The sequence below is a fragment of the Manduca sexta genome, chromosome 6 (assembly GCF_014839805.1).
Source record: "Manduca sexta isolate Smith_Timp_Sample1 chromosome 6, JHU_Msex_v1.0, whole genome shotgun sequence".
Taxonomy (NCBI): Eukaryota; Metazoa; Arthropoda; class Insecta; order Lepidoptera; family Sphingidae; genus Manduca; species Manduca sexta.
In genome coordinates, this window is record NC_051120.1 from 12392096 (window position 1) to 12410953 (window position 18858).

At 36.2% G+C, this 18858-nt stretch overlaps 1 protein-coding gene across 1 annotated transcript; it reads left to right on the plus strand.

Moving 5' to 3' along the window:
• The first annotated feature begins 2200 nt into the window (after positions 1–2200).
• Positions 2201–17834, plus strand: LOC115453331. The gene is made up of 13 exons (XM_037447428.1): positions 2201–2312; positions 3060–3173; positions 4296–4484; positions 7262–7297; positions 8385–8693; positions 9103–9438; positions 11095–11430; positions 12000–12311; positions 13085–13411; positions 14555–14893; positions 15114–15455; positions 16112–16378; positions 17545–17834. The coding sequence occupies exons 5-13, from the start codon at positions 8456–8458 to the stop codon at positions 17805–17807; spliced, it is 2760 nt and encodes a 919-aa protein (XP_037303325.1). The 5' UTR covers positions 2201–2312; positions 3060–3173; positions 4296–4484; positions 7262–7297; positions 8385–8455; the 3' UTR covers positions 17808–17834.
• Positions 17835–18858: the final 1024 nt, after the last annotated feature.

Genomic DNA, 18858 nt, shown 5'->3' on the forward strand with positions numbered 1-18858 from the left:
CTACTTATAATGGAAAATATATTGCGGGACTTTTATCCCGGGAAACTCCTTCAGACGAATGAAGCTGCGAGCAAAAGCTAGTAAAAATATAAATAATGTTGATATTAACCTGTCTAGATTCCAAGATGGTGGTTTTAACGAGGGTGGAGAACCAGCAACCATCGGTAAAGCTTTCCTGCTCGGTTTCGCACGCGTATACTGTGCGAGGTTGCAGTTTCCGCGACCCGAGGGGAAAGACACTCGTCGCCACACAAGAAGGAGAAAGCGAAGAAGATCCGGCAGTCAGGTAAATTAATAATACGATCAAACAGATCAGTTTGGTCTGGAAAAACGTATTTTATTATGTTACTAGTTGACCCGTCAGACGTCGTCCCGTCTTGACTATGAATTTGCAGTGCGCATTCTGTCAATCGCTGACAGTTATTTCAAACAACTGACAGTTATATAAAATTAACATTTTCGTTAAGTTTTCTTAAATTTTCTAATTTTCCACGCAATTTTTTGAATTTTTCCTTTCATAAGAACCTTCTCACGACAATAACAAACACAACAAAAAAAAATTAGTGAAATCGGTCCAGCCGTTCACGCGTGATGGCCTGACCAAGGGAAATAGGGATTCATTTTTATATATATAGATAAATGCCATAAAAATATTTCAACTCATATTGCTATATTACAATATTTTTTTATTTTAAATTTGATTCTATAGGGAAAATACTTTTATTTATTTTGGAAACCACATGTTTGCTGGTGGTAGGATATATTTTATATCCGCCCGGATAGCGACCACCGTACACTAGGTGTTAAAATCCGCTACAGTGGCTGCATATGTATGTAGTATGTCGCGTTCCGGGATCAGCCTGTGTATATCCGGATCCAACATGCCGGCTTTGTGTGGACTGCCAAGGGGTAATCATCTCTCGTCCATCGACGTATTATTGGACCCCACCCCGCTTACCATTAAGTTCAGTAGGTCACTTTGCTGCGCACGTGGAAAATAATCTTTGTTTAAATTGATATCTTTGCGTAGATACTCAACAAATATTAGCAACCACGAGTGCAGTCTGCTTTCAACCAACCCTGTGGAGAGTGTGCTTGGCGCGTGGCGCTGCGCTGTCGAAACAGATCTTGGCACACACTACGGCTTCTTATCCGTCATCTGTCCTTGGCTATTGAACGATACTGAAAATAAAGATGATTATTATTTGGGTATAATAACATATTATTAATTTTATTTTCCTATTTTATTTTCTACAGTCATTGACATCATGGTAATAAATAACGTAATTGAATGTCTATATACTACTAACTTAATAAATAAAAACATATAAGATAGTTCACAACTTGCTACATTTATAGTAATAGCGAATGACAGCGCGATTATTATTTTAGTATTTAAAAAGTTTTGTGATTTTTCAGAACCATTTTTAGACACTCAAAGGGAATCGATATCTGCAGTTGAAGGAGCAGTCACTATGTCTTGTATTATTCATGCTCCTATCAGATACTGCTATTTTGAAGCAAGTAATGGCACAAAGATCAGTGTGGCGCCTGGTAAGTACCCTTTTTAATCCTATTCCTATCGTACACAAGTAGCCCTACTTACTGGAACCTTTTTGAAAAATTATGTTACGCCGTCCCACGATAATGAAAGATAATTTTAGAAAGAAGAAGAGTCAGCACAATAAAATGATGATGAGTATCCTTGAAGAGACAGAAGACAATCACGTTCGATATGTGATGAATGGGAAACAGAAATTTAGGCGCAATGGCACAACACTTTATTTGCATGAAGTGTCCACTGTTTTATATAATGCACGTTAAATTCCTGCAAACTTATTTTGAATTAGTGTAATAATTGTTTGCAACCCATTTAAATTAAAAAAAAAATAGAAATAATAAATGTGAGTGTAAGGTGGACTCAACTAATAAATGTTATTGTCAAAGGTGACTGGAAAGCAGTGTGAGGACTGCAAGACTCAGATCGTAGCATCTAGAAGTTTGTTCTGCTGGACGAACCAGCCAGGATAATCAGTCCCATACTACAAGTTGTCTCCAAAATATACATAGAGCTGATTGAGCTAGTTCTATCATAACATATATTCAAAAATATGCAGCATCTCTGATTAAATATCGATTTTCCAGAAACATTATCCACGGATCTGAAATACGTTGGAAGTGGTTTTAATGCTGGTGAGTGTGGAGTCAGGTTTACGAAGCTGGTGGCCGGGGACAGTGGCACCTGGAGCTGTCACGTGGGACTCGTCAACCAAACGGGGAACAAAGTATCCAGTTCCAAGTCACCATCGAAGGTCAGGCTGAGACTTTTGGTAGTCAAATAGAAATGAAGAATATAATCCGCAAATTTCTTTTAAGGGTTAATGTTGTTAAATAGCTAGCTATTCGTGTTAATAATAATTTAATAGATAATAACTAAGATTGAAATAACATTATTTTTACATAATTTAGATCGTACCCAAATCTTGAGAGTAACAAAAAACTAGTACTTAATGATCTCTCCCATACAACCTTGTTAAGAAAAATTAAAAAATCGGACACAAAGGTTTTGAGTTAATAAGTTTTAAGTTTAAAACTTCGATAATTATATTATATTTCTGTATATACTTATTACAAGTAAATCAATATTTCGCGAGCTATAACTTCACGCAAAGAGGTGGCTGAATCGCGTATCTCGTGATTAAAGGTTTTATTGTTATATAGTGGTACCACCACGGTAAAAAGTCATTTACATGTAGTACATAGTCTCAAAAATCCGGCTACAGCGCCTCCTCATACAAATATCTTAAACAAGTTCCATGTATAATGATTTCTTATGTTTACGCGAATGTTAGACATTGAAATTAAACTAATTTTCGGATTCTATCGCGGTGTTAGTATTTTATTTTCTCCCGACGTTTCGAAGACTGGGGGGACAGTCCCCCCCGTGACAATGAAGGCTGCAAAGTCTTCGAAACGTCGGGAGAAAATAAAATACTCACACCGCGATAGAATCCGAAAATTAGTTTAATTTGAAGTTCCATGTATATTTCATGTTCCAGAGCAATTAAAAGTGCGGCATTACTGGCACGAGTCGTACGGACTTGTGGTAGAAGCCAGAGTTCACCCCACGAGGACGCTACATTACTGTATATTTGTTCGTTCCGATGGCCTTGGTAAGATCTTGAAAGATGCTAAGCGTAACGTTACTTTTTCTAATACGTGCACGTAAAGAAGACTTCACTGCACCTGATGGTAAGTGGAGTGTATCCAATAGAATGTCGACTGACGAAAGATGATTACTCCTCGGCAGTCGACACAGTTATGCTAGACCAGTGGTTCTCAAACTTTTTAAATGACGGAACCCTTTTGGGAAGCAAAATACTTGATGGAACCCTACAATAAAACAATTGTTTTTATAAGTGTATTTTTTATTAATCAGCATAATAAAAGTACAATGTAACAGTTACTAATTATTATTGAGAGAGGTGCTTTGATTTTTTTTTCTAAATTCTTGCGGAACCCCGACAGAGGTATCACGGAACCCTAGGGTTCCGCGGAACACACTTAGAGTATAGCTGTGCTAGACTGTTGGAACCGGATATATACAAGCTGATCCGAGAACGTGACACTTACGTGAGCCACTATGCCAGGTTTTAGCACTTTGTGGGCGGTGGTCTCTATCCTGGCAGATATAACATATATCCTACTACCTGTAAACTTCTTACCTGTAAGCTTTAGTCTTACTTTGAAATGAAATTGCCGTTTGATATTTAAACTAAATATCGATACACAGTGTTAGTGGGTTTCTGTCACCCAAGGCGGACACTATGTGTTTGCCTTCCCAAGGAACTGGATGCTCCAGGCAAAAAATTATTAGCGCCTCTATTTTCCGGCAACCATTTTAGCTCCCAAAGCTTGGAAGTGCGCACCTCTGGGACTTGGCGCACCCAGCAACCCCCGCCCTTCCGCTAGACACTTCTTAATGTTAACAAGTTAAAGTTTCCACGCCTCCTTATAGTGCCGCCAAGGAAGGGGTACCACACTCGCCCACCCCAACTAGGCTACGCTATCGCACAATGTGCGCTGCACACAAAATTCTACGGGAATCCATTTAGAACTGCGATGGAACATACAAAGTCTAGTATTGTATGGGTTTTTGTATGGGTTATATTATTTGTATATTTAGTAAAGTCCAAACTCGATGTCGAATAGAAATATATGTTGATAAGAAAAAAGAGTTTGTATTATTAAGAAGTATTGTAGATGTTATGTATTTTTTTTTTGTTTTCAAACAGTTTTGACAACAAAGAACATTTCGGCTGACCACAAACTTATATCCATTGACGAGCGTCACCGTCTACTCCGGATCAAAAAAACGAGTGGCTTGGACCTCTATCCTTGGATAATCATCGCGAAAGTCAAAAAACATGGTTTTGTGACTAGAAACACCACTGACAATGTATTCTGGTTCAAACAAACTGCATGTAAGTATCTTTGTAAGAGAAGCAAGTGCTTCGGATACCTTCTTAACAATATCGTAAACACTGAGTGTGAGATTTGCATGGTTAAAGTTTATATTATGGAGTAAAAGTGCAGATAGCTAAAATTAAAATGAATATTCGTAGTTTCCAATCTCATTCAAATAGAATGAATGTCAGCTAGCGTAATTGCGGTGTGACGACAACGCGACGTAATGAAATTTAAATAGAACTTAATATGTTAGTAAATTACGTTCGAATATCGATCACCGGCAGCGGTCGGTCAAAAAAAATACGATTTAATTTCGGAACAAATTATATTTTATTGTTTTTGAATAAAATCAACAAAAGTGGCCAGTACAAAAAAAACATTTTGCAATTTAAAAAAATTAACAAAATACGATCAAAGAATTCCTGAAAGTGCTGCCAAACTTTATAAAAAGTTTATAGCAGATAATGTTGGCATATTAGGGCAACAGAGGAACGTAGTGTGGGCCATACATACGTAAGACAAGGCAGTATGGTCGAAAGACTAAACATAGCCTGTCCTCAGGATAAAATAAAAAAAAAATAGAAAAAAAAGTATTGTAGGCCATGCAGCACTTTAAATTTCGAATACCTACGTGTTTAAGCACTATAACAAGTTTACTATTAAATGTACTAATAATAATATGTAAGACATGTGTAACTTTATCTATCGTCTCGTCATACATTAACAATAAAATACTTTACAGAAGCTTGATATTAAAGTCATAAAGCGTTTGCATATTATCCATAATAAAGTAATAAAGTGTGTCAATTTATAGTATATTGTATGAATCTGCAGTTATCAGTGACGGTTTTAGACTTTTAGCGAAACTATATAAATAAAAAAATAATAGCTTGTATATCAACGAATATGGATTTCAAAAACGACACCTGGTCAAGGGCTTTACACCCAGAGTAGACGAGGAAAACATCATATATTGTACAATTGATTAAAAATGATATTCTAACTCAAGATTACATATGGCCGATTATAAAATCATTCAGATTGAATAACAAGCACTACCATCTTATCAATCGGACTGTGGTAGTGTTGACACATACGCTTTACAGTCCATACGATGCTGTCAACATGGGTGGTCGTTTTCACCATGCTGCTTGCAGGTTAGATTTTTTTTAAAATGGCATATGAGTGCGTATTTTCTGACAAACATTAAATTTTCGTTCTGATTACCGTAGGCTCAGATTTCGAAGTGAACACTATTAAGTGTTTTGTTTATTTAAAAGGGTACAAAATATGAAAAGATGTGCGCGTGACCATTGTTATTAAAATGCAGTCATAAACTCACTAACAAATAAAAAAAATACTTATTAGGTATAATTTACATAACACAACATAAACAAATTACTATTAATATAAAACAAAATTGTTATTATTGTTAAATTTTATTAAGGTTTCACTCTCGTTTATTTATACTCAACCGATTCTACGTTAACATTTCTACTTTGAATTGCCGTTATTTTAAAAGGCATACAATCATTAGAATTCCTCAATAGATGGAAAAGCAACAAATACTTGTGGCAAACTTTTAATAATTGTTAAAATCATAATTAAAAAATCTGTAATTTCCAAAAAGAAAGTCTCAAGTAAAAACAAACAAGAATTTTTTTTTTCAATATTTCTATGCAGAAGAATACAAACAAATTCAAAATTTTAATGATGAATCCAGTGGTTTGGCTGCGTTTCTTGCATTCCCAATGTCCCTAACCACGGATTTACTATTAGACGAAGAGTTATCTCGTCCCTTTTTTGTTTTTGTGGGTGACTAGACGGCTATGTTGGATCACCAATTTTACGACCCAAAGTTGCACCTTGTCAGTGTGTGCTAGATGTTAGTTTTAATCTGGACTAAAACAATAAAAAAAACAAAACTTCTTACTAGGACAACTATATCGAAATAAAACAATTTTCGGATTTTATCGCAAATTTTAATATTATAATTTTTCCTGACTTTGCAGCTTTCATGGTCGCGGGGCGGTCACTATACACCACTAATTTAATTAAGTACCAAAATTCTACATCATAAGAAATGCCATTAAACGCGTAAACTGAAGGAACTGTTAAAATTAAGACGATTGCGCTACACGCGAATGTATATTGTACGACTGCTACTAAGATGCGTTTGTACAATTTACGGAATAAAAAGATATGTGTGAGGCGCATATTTGTTGAATAAAATGCATTTTTGTATATAGAAGGTCGCTCAGATAAAAAGAAATAGATATACATTTTTAAAAACAAGCTTCCCCAGTAGGCAACGGCTTGGCTGTACCTATGACATTGCAAAGCCCATGGACCGATGCTGCTTACCAATAGGCGGACCGCATGCTCGTTTGCCTACAGAGACAATAAAAAAAAGTTTTTTATTTAAATGCTCTAAAAAAGTCAGTAAACTTTTATATAAAGCAAACTTTGTTTTATATTATGTAAACATAAAAGTCGCGAGATCTACTTTTGTCAAGTTTAATTAACTTACATAATTTCCTATACTGTTTTTATTCGTAAGTTATAAAAATTCAATTGCAAGTTTTGACCCGAACATACCTATACATACAAACATTGCAAGTTAAATAAAAACTTATATTTTCATTTATGAATAATGGCCATAGCGCAGAAAATAAAAAAAGTAATAATTGTTAAGCCATCTTAAAAATATGCGATTTGTCTTCCGTTTGGTCGCTGTATGAAATAACCGAGATTACAGATTATAAATGTTTGTTTTTTTTTTTTTTCACAGCGGGTGCAAACATCACTGGACAACAAGCAACCAATGGTAAGTTAAATTCAAGAACACGCTATTTTTAGTAGAATTTTGATATATTTCACAGAGCCTAGCATAGTTTACTTTGAGAATAATGTAGGTATAGTAACGGTGTGGTGTGGCTGGTCCACTTTTGTATCGCGTTGCTCCACCCAATTTTGCCAACTACCACTCAAAAATCTTAATACGTGTAGGTAAATCTGATTGAGATGTTTTTAAAATCTGGCAAGCGCAGACAAAGATAACCTTCAACCCTGTGTATGTCGTATCCTGCGGAAAAGAAATTACACTATGAAATTAATATCCATAGTACAAAAAAATTTAAACAACCAAGTATAGATAGCATATTAAAGAAATATGATGTTCAATTTTATTCTATGTATATCATAAACTTTAAATACAGCTTCTAAAAATTCGGTAAGCGTGGCGTTTTGCCAGGAGCGCCTTAAAGGAAGACATAGATTTTTTGTCCACGAAGGAACGAAGCTAAATCTCCATTTTACCAATCAAGAAAACCGCAAAAAAATGTTCGGAGCATTCTCGTAGTTATTCTCGCGTTTCATAATGAACCATGCGGTTCAGACTCCGTATCATAATAATTTTCACGGGATAAAATACAAAAGACTGAATTAAAAGACAAAGGCGTCATCAAAATCGTAACGATTATTGGATTAAAACATTATTAGAGGGTCGTACGCGGGCGCAGTCACGTTTAGAGATAAGATTGATTATTCAAGAAATTATCGGAACGGTATATAATTCCTAAGATTTTATTGGCACCTGGAGATCAATTAAATACTAATATCTTGAATAATGTTATTTAACGAAATTCTCCTGGATTAATTGTATGTATATTAGCGGCTTAGCTTCCTTGTAACTTTCTCGGTGATGATGATGGTTTGGAATAAAAAAAACTTATCTCAGTAAGAGATAGTAGGTACGGCTTTCTAGGTAATTAAATATACTTATAGAATGAATCCCTATAAATAACAAAGAAGAAACTCTCAAACAGTATTGAACGTGCTATCGCAAACTCACGATTTCTAATCACATGTCGACATTTTGGGTGTAACTATACAAGTTAAAACTCTTTTTTCAGATAAATTTGAAATACAAAGGGTATTGTTATCCCGGATCGACCGTGTGACCAGGATCGGTGAGCACATTGACATGTCGTTAGACAATTCAGAACAAGAAGAACTGTGCTACTTCATTTCACCTAATGGGGAAGATAGTAGTATAGTCGAGAGCATTGCTGGTGTGACGGTCCACGAGCGAAGCATCTTTGTATCCTGCAGGATGACAGTGGGTCCTATCGAAAGATCGCTTATAGGAAACTGGACCTTATGCGCAAGGCGTACAGATACTGTAATACACGAACGTTGTCAACACATAAATGTTACTTTTAGTAAGTGGTTTCCATTTAATTATATTATGAAGTTACTTTTAAATGGATGTATTGATTTTATTCTGGATTTGATTACCCAAGCCGGGTGACTTAAATATATTAGTTTTCGATTTTTTTAATCACCTGGAATTGGAATTATCCTGTTTCATCGAAGATATTGATATATAGAAGTCTTCAATCTCGTGTAGATAGGACAATACTTTCGTCTAGATAATAATCACTGCATTATTCTATTCCTGTCACTAACTAGCAATGTAATGCATTGCTGAGTTCTGGCTCGAAGAACATTCAATATTTCTCAATGACAAGTTCGGTGCCACGCAGAATTGTATACTATTTATTACTTTGAACTATCAAAACGCTCGCAATAGACTTCTCTGTGATGTAAACCTTAACAATTATTTTTCAGGTAATAATAACAACCCGAGCGCTGCTTGGCATGTCAATGAGCGTCCTCAGTTCAACCATAGCGTCAGTCTTGGCAGGTACTTGACACCAGTCGTTATAGGCGACGGTAACACGAGATCTTGCCACATTATTACTCCAGATGGTGAAGATCTGATCATTACCCACGATACCAATTATCGGAATCTGGAGCTGGTATCTCTGAACCCTTCTACCAGGACCTGTTCCGTCAGGATAGGTCCGATAGAAAGCTGGATGATGGGAGAATGGACTCTCTATGGCATGTTCAGGCGCAAGGCTAATAATGAAGTTAGGTTGCCAATGCGTCTGTTATTTTACGGTAATTATATTTAAACTACCTTTTGCCCGCGGCTCCGCCCGCGTGTTTAAGTTTTTCGGGCTAAAGTTTTCCGTTATAAAAGTCACGCTATATATTTTCCCGGGAGCCTATGTTCTTTCCAGGGTCTCAAACCGTCTCCATACCAAATTTTATCCTAATACGTTGGGTAGTTTTTGAGTTTAACACGTTCGGGCAGACCGATGCAGCGGGGGACTTTGTTTTATGATATATTTTTGTAGAACTTTTTTAAGAGGAACAATCCCGTCATACATTATTGTTGCATAACTTTAACTGTTTACGCAGCGCACGCAACAGAAGCTCCCAAAACTAATAAATTGTCCCCGTTTTTGCATCATGTTTCATTATTGCTCCGCTCCTATTGGTCATAGCGTGACGATATATAACCTATAGCACTCCAGGAACAAAGGGCTATCCAACACAAAAATATTTTTTCAGTTCGAACCGGTAATTCCTGAGATTAGCGATTACTGCTCCGCTCCTATTGGGCATAGCGTGATGATATATATAGCCTATAGCATTCCAGGAACAAAGGGCTATCCAACACAAAAATAATTATTCAGTTCGAACTCCTAGTTTCTGAGATTAGCCATTACTGCTCTGCTCCTATTGGTCATAGCGTGATGATGTATAGCCTATAGCACTTCACGAACAAAGGGCTATCCAATACAAAATGATTTTTTTAGTTCAAATCCGGTAGTTCCTGAGATTAGCCATTACTGCTCTGCTCCTATTGGGTATAGCGTGATGATATATAGCCTATAGCACTCCACGAACATAGGGCTATCCAACGCAAAAAGAATTTTTCAGTTTGGACCGGTAGTTCCTGTGATTAGCGCGTTCAAACAAACAAACAAACAAACAAACTCTTCAGCTTTATATAATAGTATAGATATAGATATCTTTGCACAGGTATCAAAAAGTTAGTCATGTCTTCTGTTGCTGTGCTGTGACTAACCATTAAACGACGTACTTATTCTCTTTCATAAAATATTTAAAAAATTATACAAGATTATTAAGTTCTAGATAACTTTAATTTTACTTCGCTAACGCACTACATTTAGCAGATAAGGTAAGACACGAATACCTCGGTTTAGATATCGACCCGATCTAGGGAATAAACTTCTTTATCATGATATAGGTCATGTCATTAGATTATCAGATTATAAATAAGTGCTTATTTGATGCTGATTTCTTTTAGCATTTTGTAGATGAGTTTGTATTAATTGTTCATACATGTTTTGCCTTTTTATTTAGAATAGAACGTCCTTCTGAGTATAGGCACCCGCATGAACTTGCGATATTCAATTTAGGCGAGTTTTTGAAATGCTTGTGCACAATTTTTTGACTACTTTAAGATATTTAAATATTATTCGCACTAATCATCGCAAGTCCATGCAAAAACGGGGATCGTTTTTCGTGCGATGGCCATTAGATTTCCGACCAAAAGATTATCATTACATCGAAATAGTAAATGGTATCAAGTCAAACAGGTATCCCATTATTGCAATTTTTGTTTATTTTCATAATCTTCATTCATCGCCTTAGCGATTAATCTTTAGGAATGTTTAATAATATCACCAAAAATGTCTATGAATTATAAATATATGATGAAACTTTGATTTAAAAACATTTCAGACGAAGAGAATCCCTACACCCAGCCATACAACATCACTAATCTGGACTCAATCAATCGCAACGTGCCTTTAGGCCGAACAATAACTTTAGAAGTGACCGGCACAGGAAACACAGATGAATGTGAATACAGACCTCCAACTGGTCAGAGATACTTGTTCAATGCAACTGATCACTTCCCTGGTGTAACAATAATGGATGTTGGAGTGTTAACAATTTGTCGCATTACGGTGGGTCCTGTTGATGCAGATATGTTTGGGTCATGGGAATTAGTAGGGAGATTTAGCAACAATGAAATATTTACGGAGCGACGGCAGCCATTTTACATAGCCATGGGAGGTAAGTTATCAGTTGTTGACATTGTAATTGATGCTAATAATGGTCCTGTTAATAATTATTTAGTGGCGATAGCCTAGTTGGGTGTGGAACGGACTGCCGAGACGAATATCCGCAGGTTCAAATCCCAAGGACACATAACTCAAACTTTTCTGATAATCATGTATGTATGCTTTGTGAATTATGGCTTCCTTTCGTAGTGAATGAAAACATCGAGGGGTAACCTGCATGCCTGAGTTTTTTTTTATAAGAATTTCAAAGGTATGTGAAGTCTGCCAACCTGCATTAGGCCAGCGTGGTGGACTAAGGCGTAAACACTCTTAGTACTAGGGGAGGCCTGTGCCCAGCAATGTTATTAATTGTCCTGCTTATACAACAGGCACTGAAAATCAGCAGGTAAAAGCCTTGACTATATTCGCCATAAAGTTTGGCGAATAATTTAGACCTTATTATCACGTAGCACAGGGAAAGTTATAACAATTTTTTAATTTCATATTTTCTTTACATACATATATATACACATATAAAATAATATACTTATATAGTAATTTAGTTAAACAAAATTATTTTAGACCAAGACGAACAGGAAGACACAGAATGGTTGCCAAATATCGAACTTGTTGCAAGAACGGGTCAACTCATAGATATAACTTTAAATAACATGAAGCAAGACGAAAGATGTTTCTTCGATAACCCTCGAGGAGAGCGTGGTTCTGAGGAAACTGGGATGAGTGGTGTAAGGATACACGAGAGTAGCAGATACGTATCATGTAGGATAACTATCGGGCCGATGGAACAATCACTGATTGGAAACTGGACGCTTTGTGGCAATTACGGGCCTGGAAATAGCTACGAGAGATGTCAAGCAGTCAATATAGCTTGGCGTGAGTATTTTTGTTAATTTTTACTTTTGTCACGACCGATAATTTTATTTTCTCTTTTATATATCCCCTTACATATAACTACATATAACCCCTTACGACATATATAACACTCATGTTGTGTCCATCTATAAGAGATACAATGAAAATAAAACAAAGGAAGCAATGATATTTATGAAAGCATTTAGATTGTGTATACACACATAATATAGTTTATTTTTTTTCTAATATTCACCATATATACAAAATTGTGGTTTTTTCATTTGTCATTTTTTTTATTGTAGTGAAATTAATCGATATTTTGTCACTTAGATTGTAGGTATCAAATATACGAATACCAATTTCAATTGATATTTAAAAGGTTCCCATTCTTTTTGAGTCGTAATTGTTTTGTCCACTTGATATAACAGTAAAATTCTTACCCCCTTATTCATAGACGTTATTTATCTAAGGACGGAGCATTGCTGTGATAACAAGTCTGTTTCTCAGTGCTGACCGCATGGCAGCCTTCGCAGTTAGTAGAAATAGGGCCGTTGTGATTAGCTAATATTGAGATATAACTTGAATCTGTCAGATAAACAAAGCTGAACAAACAGCAAGCTGTCAGACAAACAAAGCCGAGAAACAGACTTGCTATCACAGCAATGCTGCGTCCTTAGATAAATAACGTCTATGAATGAGGGGGTTAAACTTTAAATCGACGGTATTAGTGACTATAATAGAACTGCAGTTATTAGGCATTAAGTCAACTTCAAAGATAACTTTTAATATTTCAGATAACAGCAACAATCCCAGCTCAAACTGGCAAGTCAATAATCAAAGGCTATTCAACCACAGCGTTAGTTTGAACAAATTTTTGAATCCAGTTGTGGAAAGTTCTGGGTCAACTATCTCCTGTCATATTATCACTCCAAATGGAGAAGATCTGGTGCTGACACCTGACTCCCAATACCCAAGACTTCAAGTTGCGATAAGAGGAGCTTCATGTGCCTTCACAATTGGCCCGTTAGAGCGTTGGATGTTGGGAGACTGGACCATTTACGGAATGTTTAGAGGTCGTGGTATTTTCGAAAACAGACTGCCAATGAATTTAGCGCTCTTTGGTAAGTTTAGGTAGTAAGTTCTCACTACAAGAAAAGATGTAAAAGAAGAAGTAAGAAGCTATGGGTTTTCATCATTGTTTATAACACTGTTATGTTGACTTTATAACGTGTTCATAGAGGCATGGGGATAAACAACTAATAGGTATATGAATTAAAAAAAAATGTAATAATATGGCGCTAGTGAGCAAGAACCAGACATACAAACTAAGCCAATGTTTTGTAGCTATCAGATCTTTAAAATGGCTTTATTTGCTCGATGACACGCCCGCGTTACAGTCCTTTCTTGGAACAAAAAGTAGAATTCCTTCTTCGAATCTTCCTTTCTTGAATATATATCACCGAGATGTTTATTTTTACCACCAAGTTGCGAAGTTTTCATGTTCTGGTATAAAGAAAACCAGGGCCCTTATTCTGTATGATAGTGTAAACGCGTAACGCGGCCGTGTCATGTTATCTTCGAGAAATGTGCGTTGTAGCCAAATTTCTATAGTCCTAAACATGATGCGTTGTGTTACGTGGTTGTTACGCACTGTTAAAATAACGTGCGGGATAGAGAATAAGGCCCCAGTCATTGCAGCATTGTAATTCATTGATATTATAAGAATTACCATTTTACACATAAGGATGACATGCATGGTGCGTTGCTACTAGCCGCCATTTCGAATAAACGGTCCCAAACACTTTTTCTATCTATCTCAAAAATAAAACAATCAGAACAAAGTATTTTGACCCGCTTATAAATTAGTTTTTTGTTTGGTTCAGTCTTAAAATCGGATTGCAGATTGTGATTGGGTTCATTTATTGAAAACCGCTGATAATTCTATTTAATTCAAAGGTAATGACAATTACAATGATTCAAGCGGCTTACTCATCGAGTTATGTAAATGTGTGAAATGTATAAAATATTTTTATTCTTTGTCCTAAAACTACCTTGGAGGCGTAGTTGTATTGCGTGTGTACGATGTCCTCTTTAGTCTCAGGTCCGAATCCTGGGTCGGGCAGAGTGATATTGGATTTATCTATTCAGTATCAGCACACAGCATGTAAGAGAGTACACGTGCCTAAAAGTGATGGCACGGTTCCGTCTTCGCCTACCCCTTCGTACCAAATGCGTGATATATATCTTATAATATTTACTTTTAGACGAAAACAACCCCTACACGCAACCCTACAATATAACAGAGCTGAACAGGATTACTCGGCTCATCCCGTTAGGAGTAACAACAACAGTAGAAGTGACTGGCGGTGGCAACATAGACCGTTGTATGTACAGAGTTCCTACAGGACAAGTGTATGAATTTAATGCAGAAACACATTTCCCTGGGGTTACAATACCTGCTGTAGGTAATAGCATCGTCTGTCGCCTATCAATTGGTCCCATAGATAGAAATATGCTCGGAGAATGGCAAGTCGTAGGACAATTTAGGACTAACAATGGAACATTTACGGAGAGACGGCAAGCTTTCTCTATAATCGAAGAAGGTGCGTAAAACATACATACTATATTGTTGGTAAATAATCATAATTTCGTATTTGAATTTCGTTACCTTCCGTACGTATTTTCTATAAATTAAAGTTCTATATTATTTTTTTCAAATAGATGGTTGATATTTTTTGTAAATTATCTAATTTAATCTGTGAATTCATTTCATTGGCTTCTATTTAAAATTTAACTTGTATAATATTTCATATCAAATTTTAGATCCCGAAAACCCATTCATTGAGAAGAATAGAGAGATCATTAATTTGAATGATCGTACCTTCGACACACAAATTGGTGAAAACGTATCAGTCAGTATAGGTGCTCAGAGGTTTATAAGCCGTGAGTCCTGTCACATCAGGACTCCAGCTGGAAGACAGTATATCATGGCGGAACACTTCAACCTTCCCGGTGTAACACCGTTTACCAACCAGAACGTTGAATGCGGAGTCAGAGTTACAGTTTTATCTGAAGATATGATCGGAGAGTGGGTGTTGATATCCAGAGGAAATTCTGTGGACAACCCAATTGAGCGAAGACAACGTTTTATCATTCACGCTGAAGGTAAAATTATTGCTGCTGTTGCAATAGTAATTCATTTATACCTTTAAAACAAAAGGTGAAATTTTCCGAAAGGGATCTCGCCTACTTATAGGTACTGATATGTATGAATGCGGTCTGGTAATTGTTCTAATGATAATTAGATTCTATATAAAGAGAAGTCGATAGGAATCGGGTTATATGGACCTTTCGCCGCTGGGCTTTTGGCTTATGGATTATCTATAACTTACTACTATTAGAAATCATTGTCTCACTATGAAAGTGAAGGAACAGAGAGTGCACCTGTGTATAATATCTCCTGCGTACTTGGCTGATCTCTGTTGAGATTGGCGGCCGTGGTCGAAATTCGGCTAAGACGGATTTACTATTTGTAACATTTCCGACGTAAAGACGCTACAGTCTCGGGAATGATGTACAACAAAACAATCTGTCCAATGGCTACCATGTTTAATGCAGAAACTTTCATGATCCGAGCTTTGACAATTGAAATATATATAATGTAAAACTTTGAGAAGATAAACGCACTAAAACTAGCATTGCAGTGTTGCTTGCAGTTTAAAAATCGATTATATTTATATTAATAATTGGAGTATGACACATAGTACCTATTTGATGAAAAAAAATGCTTTAAGGTCTATATTTAAACTATTACCTTTCAGTGCCAGTTGCAGCTTTCTCATCAAATCTGGAAATAGTCCAGGGAAATAATCTATACGTCCGTCTAAGGGATCCTACAGACGAATATGAGACATGTCGACTCACTGGTCCTCAAGGAAATGAAGTCGCCAAAGCTGTTAACAATACACTTTATCTTGAAACATGTGGTTTTATAGTAAAGGAAATTAGTTTGAATGATAATGGAATTTGGCACATTGTCTTTGGGAGGAGAATCGTATACATAGCTTCTATCAACGTTACGGTGATTGGTAATAAAATTTATATACTTTTTAAGGTGATAGCTTAAGGTCCATTTTCATACATTTTGTTTCACCTTTAATCTGGGTAACGAAACAAGTATTGACAAGTAAAGAATTTAAATTCACGTCTAGTTAGTGATTAGTTCTCGCAGTTGAAAGAAAAACGTAAAAATAATTAATACGCATGGATATTTCGTCCTTTAAAATTTAATACGACGAAATTTTAAAGGCCGAAATATCCATGCATGTTAATTATTTTTACGTTTTTCTTTCAACTGCGAGAACTAATCACTAACTAGACGTGAGTAACTAAATTGTAACAAATGGACCTTGAGCTATCACCTTAAGACATGCTTAACATCGCTAGTCTATTAATAAATCCCTGGTGGTAGGATATACAGTTAAAAACGGTTATAACGACATTGAAGGGACCATCTGACGACATAGTTGTACTGCATGCGCGGTACAGCAGCGCTCTGAGGTCCTGGGTGCGAATCCCGGGTCGGGCAAAGTGATATTTGGGTTTTTCTGCTCAGTATCAGCCCAGAGTCTGGAATTTGTGCCCTATATGGCGATGGCTCGCCCCCTATCATAGCATGGGACGCAACACACTTAGCTAAAAGTGGATGCCCTGGTTACCCTTCTGCATACCCGTTCGGGAGTAAATACGTGATGTGTGTTTGTTTTGTTTGAAGGGACTACCTAATTTAGGCAGTATATCTGACATTCGTTATAAACGGTACTCATTTCTTATACGTGTATTTCTTGGGACTCTGCTATTTAGTCGTTATAACCGGTACTTTGTTATAATCGAAGTCACTACAACCGGTTTCTACTGTATTTTATATTCGCCTGGATAGCGACCACCGTACACAGGGTGTTAATACCCGTCATAGTGGCCCATGTAAGTGTGTCGCGTTCCGGGGTCAGCCTGTGTAAATCCTGCTCCAACAGGAATTCTTATATCTTTGCATACTCCTTTGATTTAATTTTTTTTTCATTAATAAAATGCATTATCATTTATTACATAGCCTACTTTTAACAAAGTATACAACCCGGGTTTAGATTATAATGCTATAATATTATGTATATTATCTATCTAGCTAATTACAATAACCACATAACAGAAACAATAAACAAACCGACATCTCATTAAGACTATTTTCACCACGCAGAGAGAGATATAACCGAAATGGGGGCTGTGGACATCATTAAGGATGTTGCAGTCAACAGGACAGTGGGTCCAGAAGATGCTACTTACTGTAGGCTAGAGGATCCCACGGGAGCTGTAGTGTTCGACGGGTTCGGCAGATGTAGACTGACTCTGGAGAGAGTGACGACAGAACACGATGGAACCTGGGACATGATTATAGGATTACCTGGAAGTGTTTTGGTTAAAAGTCGCAACTTCGTAGTCAATGTTATGGAGGCAGGTTAGTAAAAGATCTTGAAACTTAAGAGATATACTTATAAGCTTAAATATATTTTAACTCATTGTTTTTACATATAAGCCATGTCTTTCTTCAATATAAACAATTCAATAGTAAAAATGCCAGAGTATTATACCTACTTAATCAAATAACCATCTTCGAATAGATAGGTGCGGAGGGGCTGGTGAGGGATAATCATTTCTCGACAACACGAACCTTCTGCGAAGACTAAAAAGAACTAAACCTTTCGAGCTAGTGTAGAAAGTGTAGTGCATAATTACAACGAACAAATAATAGTGTCAGTGCTTAGAATGTATAACATATGAACAAAGTGTTTTTTTATGTCACCAGACACTAAGGAAGTGCCTAGAATTCTTAGTTGTAGTAAACTTGATAACCTTGAAAATTACGTTAGAATTGTATTGGTTATTAGCCTTATAGATAAGATTATCATTTACTGCTAAGAACCTGATTTTTATAAATAAAAATAATTTTAACAAAAAATTAAACCACCTTCAAAATTACTCAAAACCAAAAAATAATTTCACATAACAAGTATATATTGGATACCAATTTTGGAGTCGGTGCCTAATTAAAATTGTTAGGTAGCTATATTTGTTGCATAGTCCATGTATGAGCTAAAGTTCTTTCAAATCAATTAAAAGGAGTAGGTTTGCGTGTACTATTAACAAACATACACAGTGAAAGCTGTAATACCAAGCACATGCATGGTGTTTTATCTTTTATTTCCTCTTTTTCGAGGCAGGGAGTGTAATACACCCACATTTGACCAGCTATATGTAACAGGCGAAGAATTTGGGTAGTGTACAGTTCACAAATTTAAATATTTCCTTAATAGCTTCCATTTGCTGTGCTGCGGCGATGTGTTTATCTCCGGTGACGATTTGACTTGCTGACTTTGTACGCTGGCAGCACATTGTTTTCGTATATTCGTTAATGTATTTATCTAGCTTAACTAGCAATTTTAATTAGGCACCGACTCCAAAATTGGTATCCAATATATACTTGTTATGTGAAATTATTTTTTGAGTGGTTTTT

Excerpts from the sequence above, each read along its gene's own strand:
- LOC115453331 (XM_037447428.1), top strand. The coding sequence starts at position 8,456 with ATGTCGTTAGACAATTCAGAACAAGAAGAACTGTGCTACTTCATTTCA. Across the intron at positions 8,694-9,102 it reads ACACATAAATGTTACTTTTA|GTAATAATAACAACCCGAGC; the intron begins GTAAGTGGTTTC and ends ATTATTTTTCAG. Across the intron at positions 9,439-11,094 it reads AATGCGTCTGTTATTTTACG|ACGAAGAGAATCCCTACACC; the intron begins GTAATTATATTT and ends AAAACATTTCAG.